The sequence below is a fragment of the Vulpes lagopus genome, chromosome 7, assembly GCF_018345385.1.
Source record: "Vulpes lagopus strain Blue_001 chromosome 7, ASM1834538v1, whole genome shotgun sequence".
In the NCBI taxonomy this organism is placed as follows: domain Eukaryota; kingdom Metazoa; phylum Chordata; class Mammalia; order Carnivora; family Canidae; genus Vulpes; species Vulpes lagopus.
Genome location: NC_054830.1, coordinates 94,115,828 through 94,139,059, shown reverse-complemented (window position 1 = coordinate 94,139,059; position 23,232 = coordinate 94,115,828). Strand labels below are relative to the sequence as shown.

The 23,232-nt window shown below is 36.7% G+C and overlaps 1 protein-coding gene across 3 annotated transcripts in view; it reads left to right on the top strand.

The window, feature by feature from the left end:
* The window catches only part of ADAMTSL1 (ADAMTS like 1), an 882,039-nt gene that overhangs the window by 657,412 nt on the left and 201,395 nt on the right, over positions 1–23,232 (top strand). For 2 of the 3 annotated variants that reach the window (XM_041761627.1, XM_041761625.1), the window contains 4 exons: positions 10,842–10,892; positions 15,368–15,572; positions 16,772–16,919; positions 19,390–19,474. In XM_041761627.1, the coding sequence (XP_041617561.1) occupies positions 10,842–10,892; positions 15,368–15,572; positions 16,772–16,919; positions 19,390–19,474 (489 nt within the window). The remainder of the gene's footprint in view (positions 1–10,841; positions 10,893–15,367; positions 15,573–16,771; positions 16,920–19,389; positions 19,475–23,232) is intronic. The other variant, XM_041761624.1, reaches the window with a different exon arrangement.

The following is a 23,232-nucleotide window of genomic DNA, read 5'->3' as shown; positions in this document are numbered from 1 at the left end:
GATTTAACTGCCTGTAAAATCAGGAGTGACACAATGACATTAAACTGTCACCTTTGTATCCCAAATTAGAAACCACCTAAAGGGAGAAATGTAGATGTTCTTAGTACCAAGGGTCAGATATTTTTGAATTCCAAAAGAAACTTATTTCATCTAGCACTTGAGACACTGGTTTACTTTACCTGTATGAGACTAGGATTTGGGGCCTATTATATGTTATTTGAAAGCAAACTCCCTTTCACATGGCTAAGTTTATTGCCTGTCAAGGCTGGGAAGTACCATGGACAGCAAAAAGTGCACTAAATAATTAGTCTGTAGCCTTAGATTTATTATCTTACCTTTCTGGACCTCAGTTTTCTCACCCACAAAATGGGGATGAGAGGGTTGTTTGTTGCATTAAGTTAGTGGTTTTCAGACTTTGCCTACAGAACCTGTTATTCCTCAGAGTTGCTTCACTGAATTTCATTTGATATATTTTGAAGTGTTTTTAAAAAATAACTCACTAGAAGTTTATATACTCACACACATTAAACTAATTTTAACTTATTCAGGCTTATAATTTAACTAATTTTAACTTAAATTGGAAGAATTGTTGTAACAGTTGTAAAAATGTTGTATCACCAAAGTAACTACTCTTTGCCCTCATCCTTGAATTCTTCAGCATGTCAACATAACTGAAAAATAAGCATCCTAAAATTGCAGGGTGAGCTATAGAAACTGCCACCATTACCAACTGTTTCTCTGTGATAATAGGAATTCTCTCATTGCTACACATCTAAAACCAAAACAAACAGAATAACCTGGCTGTGGTGACCATTCTCTATAATCCTTGATATCCAATTTTTTTCTGCCTACCAAAATAGCCTCATTGTGTGCACTAATTTACTTTCTAATAGATAAATATTTACAGTTGAACTAGTGAAATAAATGACATTATTTAGTCATTTCACTCACTGACAAGACCCACTGGTTCACATGGTTGTGATTTGGTTCATTGAATAGTTTTTGAAGCTAGAGAGATTGTTGGCATCTAGCTCATGTTTTCAAAGTAGTTTTTATGTTTTTACGGCCTTTTTTCTGATGCTTAAATGCTAACTAAGAAATGTCAATGAGTTAAAAGCCTATAATGAAGACAATAAACCTCACTAATAATCTCCAGTGCCCACAGGTAACCATTTTAATGCTTTTGCTATATTTCTTTCTAGTCTTGTCTATAGTCTTGTCTATAGTCTACATAGATGAGATCATACTGTGAGCAATGGACACTTGTAATTCAGTGATTTAGCATTCTTGGTTTCCACTATTCTAAACCAAGCCTGAATATCCATGACATGTAGTAATTTGACATTTTGCTGAGGCAAGAATATGAGTCCCTTGTACTAGTAGACCAACATTTCAGCCTACCTGGCTGCCAGAAGTTCCATCCCAAGAGAGTTTCTGTTGCTCTCTGCTGGTGTCTTTTATGCAGTCATTTTTATGAAGTGGTAAAATACTTTGTTTCCTAGCCAAAAGTGGGCTTGAAAAGGAAGCCAAAACTTAACACTTATAATGGAAGGAAAGAGAAAGTGAAGTTAAAAATTTAATGGCTTTTAGCTAAAATTGAGAATGTTTCTCATTGGTGACCCAGAGCTATGACATCACTAATCCCATCATATGCTCTCTCCAGTGTTCTGATGGCAATCCCCACTTGGGCACTCCTAGAAGTTTAGAGGCATACCCCTCCTATAAGTCAGGGATCTACTGCATGATTAATTGGTTTTCCACTGTGTTCTTTTAACCCTATCATCCCATGTAGCTAAAACATTTAGAATAAAATAAAATGTAAAACCTTCTCTCATGCCTGCCATGCCATTATCTGACTTCCGTCTCACACCACGGAGAAATTTTTTTGATCCCTTTTTCGCTGTTGTTTGTGCAATGCTTTGTATGATCTTTGCCTCTCAGGTGAAGGGTAAAATCCATCATGTGGCAAGAAAGCCTCCAAATGTATGCCTATGGTTCAGCAACAACTAAAAAGGCATAGTTTTAGTTCAGCTAATAAGCACCTAATATTTCCAGAGTAGCTTGAAATGTAAACTATGCTACATTTGGCCTTATATATCTCAGTCTCTGAGACTGGAATGACGGTTAATGCTGTCTGGGGGAAATTGTGCAAGACATTGTTTGTGAGAAGATCAGAGAACCACCTTTGCAGATTTTTTCTGGCATGAATCTCCAGTTTTCCCTCCAAGGCAGTAATGAAGGGGGCTTAAATTGGCAAGGATTGGAAAAGTGAAAAAAGCTCTCACTCATCACACTATCATGGTCACAATCATTAGCAAACAAATCCTCTTCTAGCCGAAACTGCATCCAGATTCCCCCTTCCCTCAAGGAATTCAGAGCAACAGTCCTGAGCAAATGCCCAAACTTGTATGCCCGGAGCGGCAGGACTTGGTGAGTTCCAGTGGATGATTTTGTCCAGCTCCATTTAATTTGACAGCAAATTGCCTAAGTCATCCCTGGCTGTGATCCAAATTGTGAACAAAATCTCAGATTGAATCTTAATGCAACTTGAAACAAATAACCTGCATCGTGAGAGCCATTATGAGTAGTAGGCATGTAAAAACCTGGTCACACTAACTTGGTGACTAACTAGTTCAATGGCAATACAGCCTGGTGGTTAGGAGGGGAGCTTTGGAGCAAAAAGGCCAGCTTGAGAATCTGGTTGTACTAGTCCTACAGCTGTGTTCTAGTTGAGTAGCCTTTGGCCAGTTCCTTGTTCTCAATGAGTCTCGATTTTTTATCCTGTGAAGTGAGGAAAATAACAGTACTTGCCTCACAGAGTCATCATGAGAAGTAATCATGAGGAGTAAATGCCCTGATACATTTAAAGACCTTAGCAGAATGTCGGACACATGATAACCACTCAAGAATGTTAGTTGCTACAGCTATTATGACTAGATCATGATTATGATAATCTTGATGTTACCTCAGAGATAAACTGCTAAACTTTCCAGAAACCAGCTTTCTCCTCCATGAAAGAAAAAGATGGGACCCCAGAATTCTGTATGGGCCTAGAAGTGGAGTTTGTTGTTAACAGGAAGAGACACAAATTCCTAAAAAATATCTTCATCAAAGTAAATCACATGTATCAGATTTTTAAAATACAGCAACCATGAGAAATTAAGGTAATTAGCATCTCCATAAATTGCAGTGTGCAATTGCCTAATAATCCCCACATAACCAACTGTGAGACATTGCCATTTAATTTAGATGGGATTAATGCCATGTCTCCAAAAAAGGAGAACTCAAAGTAAGGACTAGAAAATGCTTGCTTCGTTAGCAATTAAAGTATAATGAAATGTTTTCCTAATCTTGGAAGTCTTTTTATTTTGGTACAAGAGGTAAGTGATTTAGAAAAGCAACAACTTCCTCTTAATCAACCTCATTTGAATACATTGCTCTGAGAAGCTAATGAGTAAGCAATAAGTAAGATTACTATAAAACCCCATGTCCATTTTCATTTATTATCTATAAGAAGGAAAAAAAGCAGAGTTCTGATTCTTCTTAGGATGTATGATCATACCCTTCCCAAGTTTAGAGTCATGCCACACACACATACACACACACACACACACACACACATCATCATCATCATCATCATCATCATCATCAGATAATCAGCTGTCACTCTGTTATTGGGGCAATTCAATCCTTCTACCAAACCAGCTCATTACTACTAATAACGATAATCACTTTTTATATTACATCTCACACATTTTAAAAGTGTAATTATTTATGCAATTCTCTTAATTAGCTTGTGAGTTAATGGAACAGGTATTATCATCTCTTCCATTTTAACCTCAATCTATCATTTAGGCTTTACTAGCTAGTAACTGCTTTACTTAGCTTCTCTAGACTCAAGTTTTGCCATTTGTAAAATGAGTATAATATTCCTGTAAGAGAGTAGCTGCAAGGATTAAATGAGATAATACACATAAAGCTCTCAGCACAGTGCCAAGCACTCAACAAAAGTCAGCTATCATTATCAAACTGAGAGCCAAACCTATAAAATGACTTGCCCAACCTTACTTCTTTATGAAGTTATAAAGTGCTTTTACATCCATTATCTCAATTCAGTTTTGTAATCCCTGGGAGGTTAGCAGGACAGAGATTACTATCTATATTTCCAGATAAATAAACTGAGGCCTAAAGAGGTTGAAGGATCTGCTCCAGATTAAATTGTGCAAACAAAAGCTGGGTTGTAAATCTAAGTGCTTTTAGTTCCAGAGTTACCTCCATTTCTATGTAAACTCAGTGACCCAATTCATGTCACGGATACCTTGTTCTTCATGATGCCTTTAGCACCCCATAATATTTGATTTAAGTCCAACATAGACCCCCACAACCAGTACAGAACTGACAACCACATCAATGCAATGTTTGGTCCTCTGCATCTTTAAAATGACTACACACTCAAGTTAAGAAAGCCTCTTTATATAAGCATAAATACGGATGTTTACTCAATCCAAACAGTGACCCATCACTTCAGGAAAGTAGAGGAAGAGTAAACAAAGCCCAAGGAAATATTAGTCCCACTTACTTAAAAGCAGTTCAGAAATTGCATTCATTAGTATCAATTATATCAAAAATGTTAACCACAGAAATATCAATGTGAGGAAATATTAATATATGGGGTCAAATAATCAACAACTCTCCAGTGGTTTTATAGCAAAAAAATGAATCTGTGCCTTAAAAATGTTTTCAAGTCCTGGATGATGAAACAGGATTCTTTTGGTCTGGTTCCAAAAAGTCAATGAATGTTGCCTAGTAGGTGCCGTGGTTTACAAAATAATTGTGACCTATTTACAGAATAGTTTCTCATTTGCTGGATCCCATCTTGCTTAGGGGAACCCACGGTCCTTTAAGAAGTCACCAAATTATCAGAGTAGGAAAGATTTTGAGATGATCACCTAGTTCAGTAGTTTTCAATCTGGGGTCCATAGAGCTGCAAGTTCTGCCTTCAGCAGTAACTAGAAAGAAGACAAGTGAGATAGAGCTCCATGAGATGAGTTTCCAGGCCCCCACTGTAACTTCATCTTAAAATTCCTGATTTCAGCTGATACTTAGATGTGGTTGAAGTTCAAATGTGAAGCACTCAAGATCGCATAGAAAGAGTGACAGGGAGGAGAACTGTCTATCCAGCTCCTAGCTCCCCAGGGGGTCTGTTTCCTTATTATACCATGACCTTTTGTGCTCTACCACTCAAGAAAAAGTGAAAGCTTGAATCTTTTCCAACTTTAGTTACATTTCTCCTGCCCCATCCAAAACTTAGGAAAAGATTGGCTTCTGTTGCCCCAGAGCTGTCAAGAGGAGATGAAATACTCTCTTCTGTGCCAGAGCTCCCTCCACCACCCACAATTTCATTCATTTTTCTTAATTGATTGACCAACTTGTATCAGATCCAATGCTTGGTACCATGGCAAAGGCAAAGAAAAATCAACTAGCATCTGGCCCCAACACTGCCCAGAGAGACTTGCAGAGTTACAGAGCATCATGATATCTGAAAGACACACAAGTCAGGAAAGAGAAGATCTTTTCAAGCTGTCATGGCTATTTCTGGGAGATAACCAGTGGAAGAGATGCAGAGGTAAGCCAGGCAGGCTAGAAGCACAAGTGTCATTAAGCTGTCATCTCTCCGTCTCAGTTGGCCCAATCACCTCTGTTACCAGAGTAGCCTTCCTTAACTGCCAACTCCACTCCCCCCCAGATTTATCTGCCCCCTCACACAGATGACAGAGCTAGAGGAGGGCAAGGAGTGGGACTAAAAATGTGCATTGAGTGACAGTCTACTCGGGAGTTTCTTTGACCTTGTTTGGTTTATTTGCTTTGATTCTGGATGGTACTGCTTGTCTGTGTGTCTACATACCAATAGCATAACTTCATTGAGTGGATATACATGAAATGCCTCTGCCTAGAGCATGGTGTTAAGAGATCCAGTAGAGAACTGATATGGATCCTGTCCCATGGTATTAAACTAAAGAAAACTTATACATAATTAGAATTTAGTAGATAGTTAAAAGTGATGAGCAGTATTAGTGCAATGGATGTTTGGAAGAAGAAGAGAGAATTTCTGTTCTGAGGGAAATTAAAAGACAGGCTTTAGAAGAGATAGCACTTGACTAAGAAATTCCACTGGGCATCATGGAACCACTTAAGACTTTTGAGCTGGGAAGTAAAATATTGGTTACTGTGATGGCAAGGAGCAAGTTGGGCTGGAGGAGGCCATGCCTGCAGGCAGAGAGAGATCTGTTAGCTGACCACTGCAAAAGGAACAAAACTTGTATCACAAGGAAATGTGCTTGGCAGACCTCATAACTGGCAGAGCTGTGTGCAAGTAGGAAGCATGGGATCGAGAAGCAACATAGATGTCCCAGAGTGTCTAGCCTGGGTGGCTGGGAGGAATGTCGTGTTCTGAACACTAACAGTGATCACCATTTTCAGGGGAAGATAATGAACTATCTGGACACATTGAGCTTGACAAAACTAGAACATGTCCAGCTGTCAGGAAGTCAGCAATGAGGCTCTGCAGCTCAGGAGAAGAGGCAAGATGTCATTAGAGACTCACAGAAAGGGACCCTTAACACTATGAGAAGGACTTGTTGTGGGTCATTTCCATTATAAAAGGAACCCAGAACTCCACAAATTAGGCTCTTATAGAGTTAGTTCTTTTTTTCGTATATTTTTTTATTGGAGTTCGATTTGCCAACATATAGCATAATACCCAGGGCTCATTCCATCAAGTGCCCCCCTCAGTGCCCGTCACCCAGTCACTCCATCCCCCCACCCACCTCCCCTTCCACTATCCCTTGTTTGTTTCCCAGAGTTAGGAGTCTATTAGGACTTTTCTTGGAGAGAGAGATTTACTAAACAGTATGAGTCTGAATAGGGATTGATCTTAAAGCCATTTAAAGTCAGGGATATTGTTCTAAAGTAGCTTCTGAGGTTATTTCAGAACAGATTCCATAATCTTTAAGCAACACCTGGGATTTGAGGTGATGGCCTCATTTCATCCATTTATATCATATTTTTAAATGTTCCTGTCTTATACTTTCCCAGGTTCGTATTTTGTCTTGCATGACTATTCTAATTCCTGTGATTATACATTGTGCAAAACTCAGAAAACAGAAAAATGTAAAAATACAAAGGCAAACACCAGGAACTAACAACTGTCTTTGGTCTTTTCCTAACATATTTCTGTGTACATATGTATGTGTAAATATATATAAATAAATATATGTATTTATAAACATACATAAAATATGCAAATAAATGTACATATAAATAAATATATAAATATATATGTATTGACACAGACACATGTATATGAACAATGAAAATGATTATGTAGATTAATGAATACAGGAAGTTTCTTAGTATTGTGGCTCACATGGCATGTGAACTACTTTGCATTGAGTTTTTTTCACTTGACATTACATTTGAACATTTTTATGTCATTAAAAATGGTTCAAAAGGCTTCATGTTTATGACCACATAATATTTCATTACATGAGCCTATCTTAACATTGAGGCATTCTCCTAGAGGTGTGTACTGTGAGAGAATGAGGTACTGTCTTTTTTCTCCTTACAGCACTTGAGTCCAGAATGACCTCATCCTCATCTCTCATTTTTTCCCCACAATCTCTGATGTTGGGGAGTCCAATGGAGTCTGGTCACTGCCCAGTGTAAGAAGTACATTAAGTGATCAGAATAGTTAAGGCAATGGAGAATGGGTGGTTTTACCCCAAACCAACATCTTTTTTTTTTTTTACATCTTCCCTTGTGATCATTTTTTAAAATTATTTTTGCTTCCTCACCACTCCCCACGTCATGTCTAAATGCATGCATAGGCAAATACACACATACACAGAGACACACACAAACCAGGGCATAACCATGGGAAGAGCTTCTTAAAGTGCCTAAATGGCATCCTTTTCATCATTCCTCAATATGTACATTTTCCCTAAGAAAAAGACCAAGTGTCTTAAAGGTAAGCAATAGGAAGTTACACTTAGGCCAGAGTGCCTACCCTCCTGTGACAGTGTGGTGAAAGACCAGGGCCATGGCATGAACCCCTAGAGAGAGCAGAGCTCATGTACATGAGCATGCATTAATAAGACTGGACAGAGCACCATTGTTTTGATATCTCTGTTTTCACAGGTGCCATAGAATGATTTTATGAGTCTTCACCATGACCCATGCCATAGAAAGACAAATATAGCTATAGTTTTGCTGAATCCAGGTTTAGAGATCCTTGTGCAAACAAAAACACAATTTCAAAATCAGTCCAAAGCAAAGCCCAACATCTTGAACTGTATACACCCCCTGTTATTCTCCTTCTTCTCTTCTAGCCTGTTTTCTTCAATATCAGGACCTCCATTTTAAATATCATCAGCTGATAAATCAATTGGCAGATATCCACAACAATTCATTCTAAGATTGAGGATAACAAATCATGGTATAACATTTTTCAGAAGAGGAGATAAACTATTTTTTATTTAGAAGGTGGTGTTAAAAAAAAAAGGTGGTGTAGGCATGAGTAAAAATACTAGGGTTAGCTCAGATATAACTGCAAAGTCAATTTCAATGATTCGATGTATATCCAAAGTTACTAGAAGAACTTTGGAAGGTTGAATTCTTTAAAAATATAGCTCTTTTTAAAAAGAAGATTCCCGCGGGACACCTAGGTGGCTCAGTGGTTGAGCGTCTCCCTTCAGCTCAGGGTGTGATCCCAGGGTCCTGAGATTGAGTCCCACATCAGGCTCCCCACAGGTAGCCTGCTTCTCCCTCTACTATGTCTCTGCCTCTTCCTCTGTCTCTCATGAATAAATAAATAAATCATTAAAAAATAAAATGTAAAAATTCTCTTAATTACTAGACATAAGAATTATTGGAAAAGGATCATAGGATTATAATAAAAGACAGGATTAGTCTTTCACAATTTTTCTGTCAGAAGAAAGCAAGAAAGAAGAGGAAGTTTCTTTTCCAACTTGAAAAAACAGGGAGAAAAATTTAATGTTAGGATTCACTCCATTTTTCTGTTAGAGCTGTGGAATTCTGACCCTCCTCAAAAGGCAGCATCCAGTTTCATGAATATTGTTATTTTAGGATAATACACATCCATATTCAGTGAAAACTTAGCCATGCAAATGAGTATGAAAACTTTAATCATATAGATAAATATAGAGCATTTAGTCATGTAAGATAAACAAGTAAATTAGTACACCAATGATTGTCTCTCCTGGGAACAAATCTTTCAGAGCTTTGTTTCCCATTATCTTTTAAAGTTAACTTCTCTCGTGTATCCTCTTACCTTTCAATAATTTCTTCAGAAACTACCTTCTTTATCACTCCCTCTTTCCTCCTTATTAATGATGATCTATAGTCAGTGCTGCTTTTTATCTGATCCATAGTATACCAAGCTCACCCATTTTACCCGAAAGTTTTGATTTGCTAGCCATCTAAACGGAATGCATTATGTCCTCCTATATCAGAGAATGAGATTAAAACTGAAGCCTTAATGTATTTATTTAAATATAAATATCAGCATTTATATTGAATGTGGATATATAAATATACATGCATCTGTCTATCCCAGGGATACATAGAGAATAAATGAGTTCCTTCAGTATTCAAAAGAGAGACTTCCTATCGTTTGTCAGTTGCAGAATAAGTATCTTCTGCTCAGGCCCTACCATATTCTGTCCTGGGGTGACAGCTGTGTATCAAGCTTTCTCTGTCTCCCACTCTTGATGGAGAGTCTATTACACTAGCCCTTTTATCTAAGACCAATTATTCATAAATCTTCCACAAGCCAGGGGACTGTGCAAGAAAATCTTGCCAATTGGAAGCTTTAGTTGAAATCAGTGGGGTAGATTTAGTATAGTTTGTTAGAGTCTGTAAGGCCTCTGGGGACTTTCAAATAGCCTATAATATCATTTCTTATGTATCCTTTAGCCATATGGCCTATAATGTCATTTCTTATGGCTCCTCTAGGCTCTATCTCTGAATCTCACATGTTTCCCAGGGCACTAGGAACACCAATAACAGGGCACTAGTACACCAACAACAGTCATGGCCATCACAACCACCACTGTAATAGCAGTTAACACAATATTACATTTTTATGACCACAAAAACAATTTTTTGTATTTTTTAATCTATTTTAACTGCTCTACCTTTATTTTGGTAGGAAACTTGCTTTTGTTGCTAGTTGCCTACTACATCTGCTAGTTCTCCCTCACTTTAAAACAATAGTTCAGTGACTGCCTTCCAGATACAAACTAAAATCTTTAAATATGCCAAGAGAAGAAACCTATTTGCTAAGGCACGTTACAGAGTTATGTCAATTCCCAGGTACATACTCTTAATACATAGCTCTCTCTTTCATCAGGAGTGAGACTGTAACTGTAATTGCTTGCTAAGCATCTGGAAGGAACATTAATAATGATGATAATAATGACCTCATAGGATGTATAATTTGGTGGATAAAAGAACATTTACAAGCTTATTGTGTCATAGTTAATGATGAAGTGCCAAGTTTTCTTGCCACCACCCTTTCCAGTGGTATTTCCTGCTTGGATCAGAGAACTAATTATAGTAAATGGTGCCCTTGCGAAGAACTTGCCCCATCCTCAAGTATACCCTAGTATAAAGATACTGAACTGTTTTAGTGTTGTTTTCAGAGACAATTTATTAATGTTGTTTTGCATTTGTCTAATAAAATTTGTATAATGTAATCATTTAGTGTTTATTTTATTGTGTGTACCTTCTACTCAGAGGGTTGGCATTATTGTTCCTAACAGTGACGGATACAAGCAGATCATGCCTTATGACCTCTACCATCCCCTTCCTCGGTACGTAAATCAACCATCCTGATGCTAGAATTAGTAAATCAGCCTTCTGCTTCTTTTATATATATATGTAGATATAGATTGTGTATTTTTCTGTAAAAGTAAGATGGTAGACAGTATATTTTGCAACCCATCCTGAGCTCTGCTTTTGAATAATACTGGACTGCTCAGACTGTAAGTTTGTCATTCAAAAACCACTTTAAGATAGGATCCTATTACATTGAAGAAGAGGATGCAGTAATTCACTCTGATTAGATACAGTGTATGGGTTATGTTGTGTCTTTCTTTCACTCCCTTTGTCCTTTTGTTTCTCTGCAATTGGACTCTAATCATTAAAGCCCTATTGCTAACTGCTAAGCAAACACTGCCTGAAGTACTATCGCAGTACTGCAAATGTGGGATTCCAGATGTGGTATTACTCGGCATAGGGGCTTCAAATATCTTCTTTGTGTTCCAAAGAAATTATAATTTGTACAAATGTACAAAAAGGCAATGTTTTCCTATCCTTATTGTCCCTATAATTGTTCAGGGACATTTTTTTCCCCAAAACATCAAATTCCATATATTGTGTTGCTTTTGTAAAGTACAGTCTTTTTTTTAACTAGAAAAAAAAATGAAAATGACAGATGAACTTTTAAAAGAACTTGTTCCCTTTATTAATATATTCATAAGAAAACTGGAGAGGCTGAAAACTACGCTAGCTACTAAGTGTATGGTCTGCCACATTGAAAACAGCTCCTCAGACAGCAGAAAGTAGAATCGGGCTTGACTAGGAGAGGACTCTGCTCTGTCCTCTTTGCTCACTTGGACTCTAGGGCATCAGCTGCTATTTAGAACCTAGAGTTTCAATCAGATCACAAATGGTGCGAATAATCCATGGTAGTTTTCTGAATCTCAAACCAAACAAATCCCAGAAAATAATTTTATTCTGAACTGCAAAATAAAGTTTGATGGAAAATCTCCAAATACTTCATGAAATGGAATCCAAATAGAAGCCCTTGAGGTCACTGAGTTCAGTTCCCAGAGATGCTTCCCTGTCCTATTCCTTCCCAGCCATCATACCCATATGCCCTACAATTATACACATATGTATTTACACAAACATGCATATATGTGTATTTAGTGCATATGTCTTCCCACATGGGTGTACACATAGAAAGATATTTAGACAATACATGTACACCAGTGCAAGCTGTCACCCAGCCTCTACGTAAATACTTCCATTGACTGGTAGAAAATTTGCTTTTCACCATGCCAATGGTAGCATGTAGAGAGGGGAATTGGATTTATATTCCATATAGCTGTTTAAGGGTTTTTTTTTAAAGTTCTTCCACTATGGGATTACCTCATTAGTCAGCTCCCTCCCACTTTTCTATGACTATATTGATAAAGATGATAAATGACTTTAGAATGCTACTGATATATCATTTGATCCAGAACCAAACTTATATAATAAATTCTTCTTTAAAAAAATGGAATGAAAATATAAAAAGATTAAATTAACTGAACCAAGATTTCATTCAATTTCAGTTTCTGTATCTGTAAAATAAGTATCCATAGGACACACACATCTGTTTGTGTGAAGGCCATATATTTTGCAATAAAAGGAAAGTTGGGTGTCAGGGCTGAGCAACTCAAGTTTATGTTTTTCTTGTAATAGTACTCCTAAGTTTCTTTCATATCTATGATCTCTCTTGTTTATATTTCTCTGGTATGACTAATGCCTGTCTTAGGATAAACTTCATTTATTATAAGTTCTAATTTCCCCCAAATGCCAGAAGCCCCGTATTCTCAAAGGCGGGTTGAAATAAGCCTCCTTAATGTTATCCCATATACACATTGGCGTTGGCCTGTCCATGCTGACAATGGAGAAGGACAATCACAAATAAATAGACTACATTTCATCCTCCTTACACTTCTGTTACTGAGCTAATTCTAAAGTTAAAGATTCTGCTTACTTGATAAAGTCTTAGTATGAAAGCGATTTCTACAAATATGTTTTTACAAGAAGAATTGAGTCTCAAAAATGACCCATAGTTAAGAACTGAGGCTCAAAATGATTCTCAGATGGCAGCTACCTTCTGATTAAGGCAGAAGGCTTTACATATTGAAATTATTTCAATAGGCTTTAGACCATAAGTGTAGATACAAAGCACAGTTAATGAATTTTTAGATTATTTTTCTTGTTTTCAGTCTCAGACTGGAACACATACCTGAACCTAATATAAAAATGTCATCTGATGAATTATCTTAATTCATAATTAATTTATACAAATTTTCCACATCACTCTTAATTTTGACAATCTCTTAAATACTGTGTGTTTAAAATTTTTTAATTTAAAATTTTAAATTTAAAAAATGAAAAGCCATCAGAGTTAAAATATGTGCTATATGAACTCATTTTTTATTCTTCCAAGGAAAGGATTCTTGGATATGTTTTTAACTGATGCTTTTTCTCAGCTTTTATTATACTTTCTTTAAGGCATTCAGACATATTTTGCCTTGAAATTCCACATAACCCTATTATTATGTCAAGATTCACACAATAATTTTTCACATATAAAACTATAGTGGTATGATGGGCCCATACTATAAATTCTTAGAATAATATTAGCATCATTTGTCTTTCTGTGATCACTGACATTGAAAAGGATACTTATTACTGTTTGTCAAATTATACCACGGGTCATGACCAAGTGTTGAGACAGAAATTAATCACTCTTTCTTTAGAAGGGTCAAGTTTAGGGACATTAGAGTACCAATTAGAAAGTGTGCTCTTTTTATAGCATCTTAATGTTCTAAGAGATTAAATATACATTCAGAAACATATTCCCACTTCACTGTCAGATCAAATCTAATGTGAATATGTACTTACATATTCAGCCCAATTTCAATTCTGAATCAGACCCCTTATCCATATCCAGAGGGAAGCTCTCCAGAGATTTACATGGAGATAAATGAGAATTGGTCTTACCCTTTTGGAAGAGAGACCCTCTACAGAGCTACTTCGTTCTCTTGAAAGGGATCATAAAGTCTCCTACGGGCTAAACAGAAAAACCTCAGTTTCCCCATAATACCATTTTCTTTTGCATCTCCTGGGGAAACATGCATAGGAAAATATTGTACTTGGCAGCATGTTTAGGCTGTTGGCAGTAGAGATAACAATTGTTGCCTAGACTCAAACAGTGCAGAGAAAATGTGGAGGGAAATCCTCTATTAACTGGGAAACACACATTATCCAGCCTCATGCAGAAGAGAAGTCAGGTTCCCAATGTACATAAAATCCTACTTATAGAATAATTGATGTCTCCACGGTATGCCTATGCAATATTTTTACATTTAACTTTCAAGTAAATCGACTTGGTGACATTTTGTTTATCTCTCATTAAAATTATATCTCTCCTAATTCTAAGAGAATCTTAAAGTTTCTTAGCAATTCTCATCAACAAGCAGAATATATGCAAGAAAGACAAGCTTGGTCTGAATGTTTCAATTTTTAAAAATTCTGCATTCTCTAAATCAGCAGAAGGAGAAAAGAGAATCAGGCAAAGATCTCTCTCTACATCCGGTTCCCAATGCTTCAGAGCTGTGTAGGGATCTAATAAATCAATGGAATTCTCTTAAATGTTATTGATAATATTGTAATTTTTTCCCTTACTTAATCCTGTCTTTAGATTCCAATGCCATCAGCCTTCCAACCTGAACCAAACTTTCTTCCCAATTCCAACAGTGCTTTATTTGGAGAATGCTAACTGCCAGTAACCCTCATCCGATAGGGAAAAAGAAGATAATGCCTCACATTTTTACTTCTGCTGCTTAGTGTAATGATGGCATAGTTTGAACATCAGAGTTATGCTAAATCTGTATTGTCCCAAATTGTGCTGAATCCACTATAGAAGCAAGGAAGAGGGAGTATTTGACTTACTTTGATCTATCTTGAGCTTCTCATATTAAAGTATCTAGAAGCTAAGTAATAAAATATTGAATTGAAAATAGGAAATACCAGCCTAGGTGCAAACTATTAGTGTTAACTGAGTAACCAGTTTTAGTCTTGACAAAGATATTTAATGGGATTTAGTAAGTACATATGACATATATATGCAGAATATATATTTATGAAATATAAAGTAACAAATATTATACAGAGAATACATATTCAAACTATAGGGAGAAGGACTGAACAGCCCCTCTTCTGAGTAGGTTACAGACAGCATGGATAGCCCTGTGGACTGGTCTCAAAACAGTAATTTCTTACATTTGTGTAGAGCTTCAGGGTTTACAGAGAACTTTCGCCAACATTGAACACTTTACTGTTGCTCATCAGATTTTAGGCATTAGGTGGCTTTCGGATCTCTTGGCCAGAACCTCTCAAAACCTGATTACCCCAATAGGCACTGGGAATGGGGTTGGTCGGAAAGGTCACTGAGGAGGTTTGGCAATGTGCATGTCCGCCCTGATGACTCCCCTTGCTTCTGTAGGTGGGAGGCCACCCCGTGGACCGCGTGCTCCTCCTCGTGTGGGGGGGGCATCCAGAGCCGGGCAGTTTCCTGTGTGGAGGAGGACATCCAGGGGCATGTCACCTCAGTGGAAGAGTGGAAATGCATGTACACCCCTAAGATGCCCATCGTGCAGCCCTGCAACATTTTTGACTGTCCTAAATGGCTGGCACAGGAGTGGTCTCCGGTAACTGTGCCCTCTTTCTTTGTTCGTTAGGAGAGTAAGTCCACTCTTCCCTCTCATCATCATGACCCCACCAGCTACTCTGTGCAGCTCCCCACTTATCTTGAGGTGTCTAGAAGCCTACCAGTTTAGCTTCTGACGTAGGCTTGCCCCAAAAACAGCATAGCCAAAAGTAAATGAGTAAATATATATAACTTATTCAAGTTATTTCAAGAAGCCTCTATCACTTGTGACATTCCTTCAAGTGGCAGAGAGAGGCAAATGACTGATCCTGAATCTCTAGAAGATGCTCTGATGATAGACCACAGTTTGGTTTTATTTTTTATTTCTTATATTTTGTCTATATCCAAAAAGGGTCTGAGCATATTTAAATTAGAACTGTATGTACTATTTATTGAAAAAAAAAAGATGAAATGGAAATGACAAAATAATTAGAATGGGATAAAGTAGTATAATTAAAACCCAGAACATTCCAGAATGATAGGGAAACTTGCAGCAGCTTAAACAAGATGATATTTGGGGTTTCCAGCTGCTAATGCAAAAGGTTTGAAATGGCAAGAGATAGAAAGTTGAGGAGGCAAACCACTGTGCTCTGAGCAAGAGATGGCAAGACTTCTCCCTTCACTATAAGGCTTTGGGGTAGCAGGATCAGAGCTGTGATGTTTCTGACTAGACTTATGCTCCCTGGTGTATCTAGAAGCACTGGAGGTGCCATCTGCAACTGGCCTTTGGATCAACTAACTCCATGAAACATTTTTGACCATGTCAGTATAATCAATTGGATCAGCCATGCTGCAATATAAATTCAAAATAGCAATTTGCAAAATGTTAATGTCCAATGTGGGAGCTAGCAAGGTGACTAAATAAAATTAAAATCCAGTGTTAGTAATCAAAATTGAGCACATTCTACAGTTTCTTTTCTCCTTCTTTTCACTGCTTGGTTTGGGACTTGGCACACAGTGGATACTTAAGGGATGCTGCCTAACTAATCTAAAGCTAAGAAATTGAAAGTGATTTCATTTTCAGCCAGCTTCACCCTAAATAGCCAAATAGAACAAAGACTCTATGAATGGTAAGAAATGGTACAAATCTACTGGGAGTCCTTATATAGAAACAGCCCTTTAAAGAGTCTCAGGTGAGAAACAAGGCAAAGTAAACAAGGCTTTGCTATGAGTCTCTTCTTTCTTGCATTCTCCTTCCAGTGCACGGTGACATGTGGCCAGGGCCTCAGGTATCGGGTGGTCCTCTGCATCGACCATCGCGGAATGCACACAGGAGGTTGTAGCCCCAAAACCAAGCCCCACATTAAAGAGGAATGCGTCATACCCACTCCCTGCTATAAACCCAAAGGTAACTCAACAGGTGCTCTGTCACCAGTCTTTTCATTGTTCTGTGTCTTTGAAAACCATTTGAAACTCCTTAGAATATTTTTAAGTATCCCAAGTGTTCCTAGTATCTATTTTGTGTAGCTTAGACTCTACTAAATGGGCTTAACTCTTTCAAAAAATCTTTCAAATCATTTTGCTTGCAAATTGTTATTAAGTACTACATATATCATAAAGCTGTTTGAAGACTATAGCTGAAAAGTATCAGCTACATCTGTTTAAAAGGAGTTATCATACAGATATCAGAGAAATACATGTGTGATATACTAGCCACATTTCTTGCTGTTAAAAATAAGGTGGTGAATTTAATGTCTACTTTGTGAAGCATCAAATATATTAGGAGGCTTCATACTTCAAATTGCTGAAACAGAAAGGTGTTGCTGCTTATACTGTAAATGAAAATATGAAGATGAGACTAGATTCTGGAATCATAATTTGAAATGAAAGTCTGGAATGAATCAGGATTTAACAGATACTATAAATAATTTATAAAAAGCAAATTTTAGAAAAATTCTACTTAGTGAGCAAGATTTATTATTACCTATTATAATTTCTCGGATTGGCGTGCATGACTAATTGGACTTCTTTGCTAATACTTCTATCATCTGTGTCAAGAAAATAGAAACTGCCAAAGTGCAAACCATTCAGAAGTAGAGAACTCCTTATTATAAGCTACCTCCTATTTATTAATATTAAATATGATTCTCTTTTGCTTCTTAATTTATTTCTTTAACCATTACATTTCTTGGAAAATCAGCCACAGTGTAGCTCTTTATTATACTATAGGTTGCCCTTGGTGGAAGTGAATGGCATCATGAAATCTAAACGATTTAATGGAAATAAACCCAAAATACCCGAAATCCTGATTAATTGTAATAAATACATCTCTCTTTCTCTTTCTCTTTCTGAGACTAACTTACCTCATCTGTAGAATGGGGCTAATAGTAGTAATTACTTTAGAGATCATGTGAGTATTCAGTGAGATATAGTGCAGCCAGGGTGCTTAGCTCACTGCCTGGAATATAGCAAGTTCTCCACAAATGTCATCTTCAACTCCTAACTATCCTTGTCATCCTCAAATATGGGAGGAAATGTCCACCAGTACCTCTGACAGGATCCACTTCAAATAGACAGTAAAGTATCGCAGGCCTACTAATAGTGCCAAGCTGAATGTTTCATCACTGAAACAGAAATGGCTCACACTGTCAGATATGGTATTGTTGACTGAATCACTTAGCTGGAAGAGGTGGGCCAAATGTAAAATGATATATGCATAGGTACCATGTCACCATGTTTAAATGTTAGCAAATCCTTCTGGTCTTAGCAGTTTTATATTTCACACTCACTTTGTTTTCTGACTAGACACAATTGCTGCACGTAGAGGACAAGAAGTGATGCCTCTAACTTAAAATAGTCAATTATTTATTAGCTATCTTTACCAAGCCACTTCAGAGAAAGAAAAGCAGTTTGTGGTTAACTATCAAGAATAAAGTCTGGATTTTCACAACTAAGTAGTGAATCTGGCTCTCTAAACATCATTACAATGCCATATAATTCTATGGTGTATGCATATAGAGACATATTTCTTTCATCTTTACAATTATATGTCATAAAATCGTGATAGAGCTTCACTGGCTCATACTATAAAGGCAAATATGCCTATAAATGATCCTAATAAATATGTCAAAATGGGAATCTTGGCAGTTACTTCTGTAGGAGCAGTTATAACCTCTCTTTCTTTTTCTCCTTCATAGTTTTTTTTTTTCCCCCAGGAAGTAGTTAGGAAGCTTGTCCTGAATCGTGTGGTCAAAGCTAGATAAATAGGTAAAACAGTCAAATTGTGGCTTCTGGACCCTACACTGCTCATATTCTGTCAGTGAGCCTTGGGGTGATACAGAATGAGTCAGAGATCTAAAGCAACGTTTTGTGAATTTCAGAGTGGCAATTTTGTTTGTTTTTGACAATATGGCATAGATCACACTTCACCGAAGGGAAAAAGAAAAGTCAGAATGTACTAAAGTCTTACAGTATAATTTATTGTACTTTGTGTTTGTCTTAAAAAATAAATATTTTTCTATCTTTGTAACAGGAAATAGTGAAAAAATACTTTAATGACTCTTCATGTACATGTCGAGCCAGCGTTCCTAGAGTTATGACTCTCCTAATTAAAAAAACTCTCCTTTGCTCTTCAAACTGATAAAAGTGAAGCATAAAGACTAGTAGACTGGTATTACTAAATATTCTAAAATATTCTGTTTTCTTGATATAACCATCATTCAAAGCAGAAATTTACCTAAAAACTTATCATTTGCAGTTATCAACATAGTTTCTAGGTAGTGCAAAATCAGGAACTGGTGAAGAGATAAAAGAATTTCCCTCAAATTCCAAATTGGTTCTAACCTCTTCTCTTTTGTATGCATGCACTTAATTCTCAGAGAAACTTCCAGTAGAGGCCAAGCTGCCATGGTACAAACAAGCTCAAGAGCTAGAAGAAGGAGCTGCTGTGTCAGAAGAGCCCTCGTAAGTTTTAAAACCACAAGATGTTTTGCTTTTCAAACTGACTGGGCTTAAGAATGTAGTCTCTCACTGAATGTGGCTTCCCTGGGTTTTGAACCGGGTGTAATACTTTTGCCAACGGTCAAATAAGCCTTTCAGGCTGTCAAAGTAGAGATTTATCAGCTTCAAAGTGTTTCTCAAAACATTTGATTGCATGTTTGCTCTCTAAATACTTTTTGGTTTTAAAGTAAGAAAATGAAGGGAAAGTGCCTACCCTCTTCTCCAAAATCTGACCTCCTCTTTTCCAAGAGGCTAAAGGTGAGAAGGCCCAGACTCCCTCTGATGATATAATACAGATTTGATGTGAAAGTCTGGGCAGTTTTTCACATTCCTTATATCCTTATATTCCTTATATTGCTTTGCAATACAGCCACACACAAAAAGTAAAGCATAGGCAAAATATATCGGAGGGCAAAAGAAGTATATTAGCTTTTCTTTTCCCTTTCTTGCTGCGATTGAGATCAGATGGATACTAATCATTACCCCACTTGATCACAGTCCCTCTGCTCAGTTTTATCAAGGCCATGAAGTTTGTAAGACCACCAGGCACGGGTTTTCCAGATGCTTCAGAAGAGGAAACAAGGATTAAAGACAATCATGGATTAGACTGATTGATTAATTAGTAACTATATCCTTAGTACTAGAAAACACTGATAGGTATATCTGCTGCATCATTTTTAAAAATAAGGGAAAGCACCTTAATGATCTATTTCATTTATGATCAAAGCAGTTTCTCAGAGTGATGATTTTATGGGTTAATTTGTTAAATAGAAGCCCTAGGCTCTATATTGGTGCATTAGACACATCACCCACCCTCCAGGATCTCAGAGGATAGCATGTAGATATGAAATGGTTTCCAAATTCAACCATAGTTTAAATTTTACTATTGATATAAATTAACATTGTAGTCTATAGATTCAAAAGCAATATATAATTTTCTCAGATCCATCCTGTTTGAATCTAAATCTGACATGGTGTGCCAGAGCACAAACTGTGACCCCTAATCACACCATAAACAGCAGAAGATTGAAAAAAAAATTTTTAAATACAGATTGGTATGACCAAAGTTCATTTGTAAAGAAATGAAATTTGTTTTTCAGTCACTTGGTTTCACATTAGGCAGTGCACTTCTGACTTTAAAGGACAATAAGCAAAATATAAATTATTTTTGTACTATAAAGTTACTAGAGTATCTTTTTTCCACTTTTTTTGAGAAATGACTTTTTAAAGAAGCAATTAGCCATTGCAGAACTTTGGAGGAAAGATAGTGTTTAAATATCACAGTGCAACCTTTACATGAGTACATGAAGACTTAAAACTTTCTGTTTGTCTCCTGCCAATACCTGGCTGGACAGGCCTTCTTGCTGCTGGAGAGGAAGTAAGGAGTTTATTTTAGAGGGGGATTAACTCTTTATCTACTAAGGTTCCATTTAAGACACAGAAAGATGCTGTATAATTGGAGCTGGTTGTTCCTTATATGTATTCTTAGGTAAGGTACATTTAAAGCCAGGCATCTATTATTTTATTAAATAAACTCTGCTCTCTGGTGCACAGTGTTTTGTCATTTGGTCTAAAGCATAATCCTACATACAGTACTGCATTATAACCGATGTTAAATAATAAAGTTGAAATTAAATCAAAACATTTTACATCAATAATTTAACATCTTTCCCATTATTAGATATCTCTGAAATGAAAGTATTAAGTGGAGTTTAATGCCCGTGTAGAAGGATTACATAGACCATAGTTAACTATGTTTTCTAACGAGTGTCTTGCACTGAAGGTCTGACTAAGATGCATTATGTTTCACTTTAATCTTAATAAAATCCCTAAAGTAGTTAACCACATAGTTTTCACCATTGAAACTATAGCCATATATTAGATTATTAAATTTTACTCTTGGTGTAATGGAATTGCCATCTTGGCATGATTAATCTGAATTGAAGTAGATTGTAATTGGAGCACTGGTGCTGGGTAAAGGAAATGTATACTATTATGCTCAGAACAATAATTACTTTTATACCAAAATGAAATAAGTGACAGCTGTAGAATAATGTAATGAAAGGTATATGGTTTCCACATCTTAATACACTTTACATCTTTAGTGCACTGAACCCTAGGAAAGGTCCTACATGTCACATTATTTTTTTATTGATTTTGAATTTAAAAAACATAATTTTGCATGGTCTTAATTCTTTCTTTTTTAAACCACATAGACTAGTTTCTAAATGTATGTAGCAACCTATAATTACTCTCCATAGTATAATGAAAAAATGATATACTGTCAGCAAGTCTTTCCTTCCCCCCAACCGAAGAGACTCACATTGCTTAAATTAAATGGTAATGTTTAGAAGCTGTGGCCATCACTTCTGAACTGCTCAGAGAAGCATGAAGAGTGGTCTAGAACTATTATCTCTCACTTTGGCCCCAGCTTATGTAGAGAGTTTTGTAGTAAAAACAGTAAATATCATTTATTTCCCCTTATATAAAAGTATTATCAACAGCCTGTCTCATTAAATAATATAGGAAAACCAGTAGCTTAAAGTCTTTAGCATATGGAGCTACTGTTATTGAATATTAGATGCTTGTGGTAACCCCAAAATGAAAAAGTAATAATAATCGGTTAGCTCTCTGGCCAAAGATATGGTGGAAAGTAACCTCTCTAACATATGTTTAGAAAAAAACTCTGATTAAAAAGTAAACACTGAACCTCCAAGAAATAACTAAAACTTTATAGAACAGAAGCATGTACCAGTATGGCTGTGCCAGTGAGCTTTCAAATGCCGTGCAGAAGATACACATGCTGGTATCGGTCACATAGAATACCTGAAATAAGTATCGCAATTAGGTCACCTTATGGGAATGCCCTTCATATATTGAACTCATTCTATAAAGCTGTAGCTTTATTCAGAAATCCTCTTAGATGTTGTTGTTGTTGTTTTTCTAGCAACAGACAGGTTTATTTATGATGTATTTGATTCATATGGTGCAAAGGTAGGAATTTTGTGATGAATATATTTTCGTGGTATTAAAAAAGTATCTCCTAACCCACTTGGGAGAGTCATACCCTCTAAGTGGCCATGGTTTGTCTTGATCCAGGCACATGTTTTTATCAGATTTTTCTGACAACCAGCAGCAAGAATCTGTAAGCAAGGTATCTTTGTCTCTCCTCATTGAACAGGACAGTGTGAACAAGATCCAGCCATGTACTAAGTCATGTGGGGCTTTAGCCAGTAAAGCTGATCAAGCACAGACAATCTTATAAATAAATACAGTAAGGGTGAACGTGCCTCTGAGGATGCTTGCTCAGATCATAGAAATCCCTGCTACTCAATTAACACAGAAGGCATTATGGTTAGAGAGAGACTTCTAAAAATAATAAGATTCTGGTCTGAATTGCATTTTTGTGAGGCTAAGAGCAATGCCATTCCAGCACCAGGAAGGGACAGATGGGAAAATAACTGATGGAATTCTCTTTTGCTGTTATGTGAAGTGTCCTTTTGAATTTGCCTCCAGCCGATGAGAGTGTCATTTAGGATTCATCATTTATTTTATTTTTCTTAAGTTTCATAAGTTATGAATTTTCTTTTATTTTTTACAATGCTATATCAGTTTCAGGTGTATAATAGTTTCAGGTTATATTAGTTTCAGCAGTTCAACACTTCCATACAACACCCAGTGCTCATTACAAGTGCACTCCTTCATCCTCATCACCTATCTCA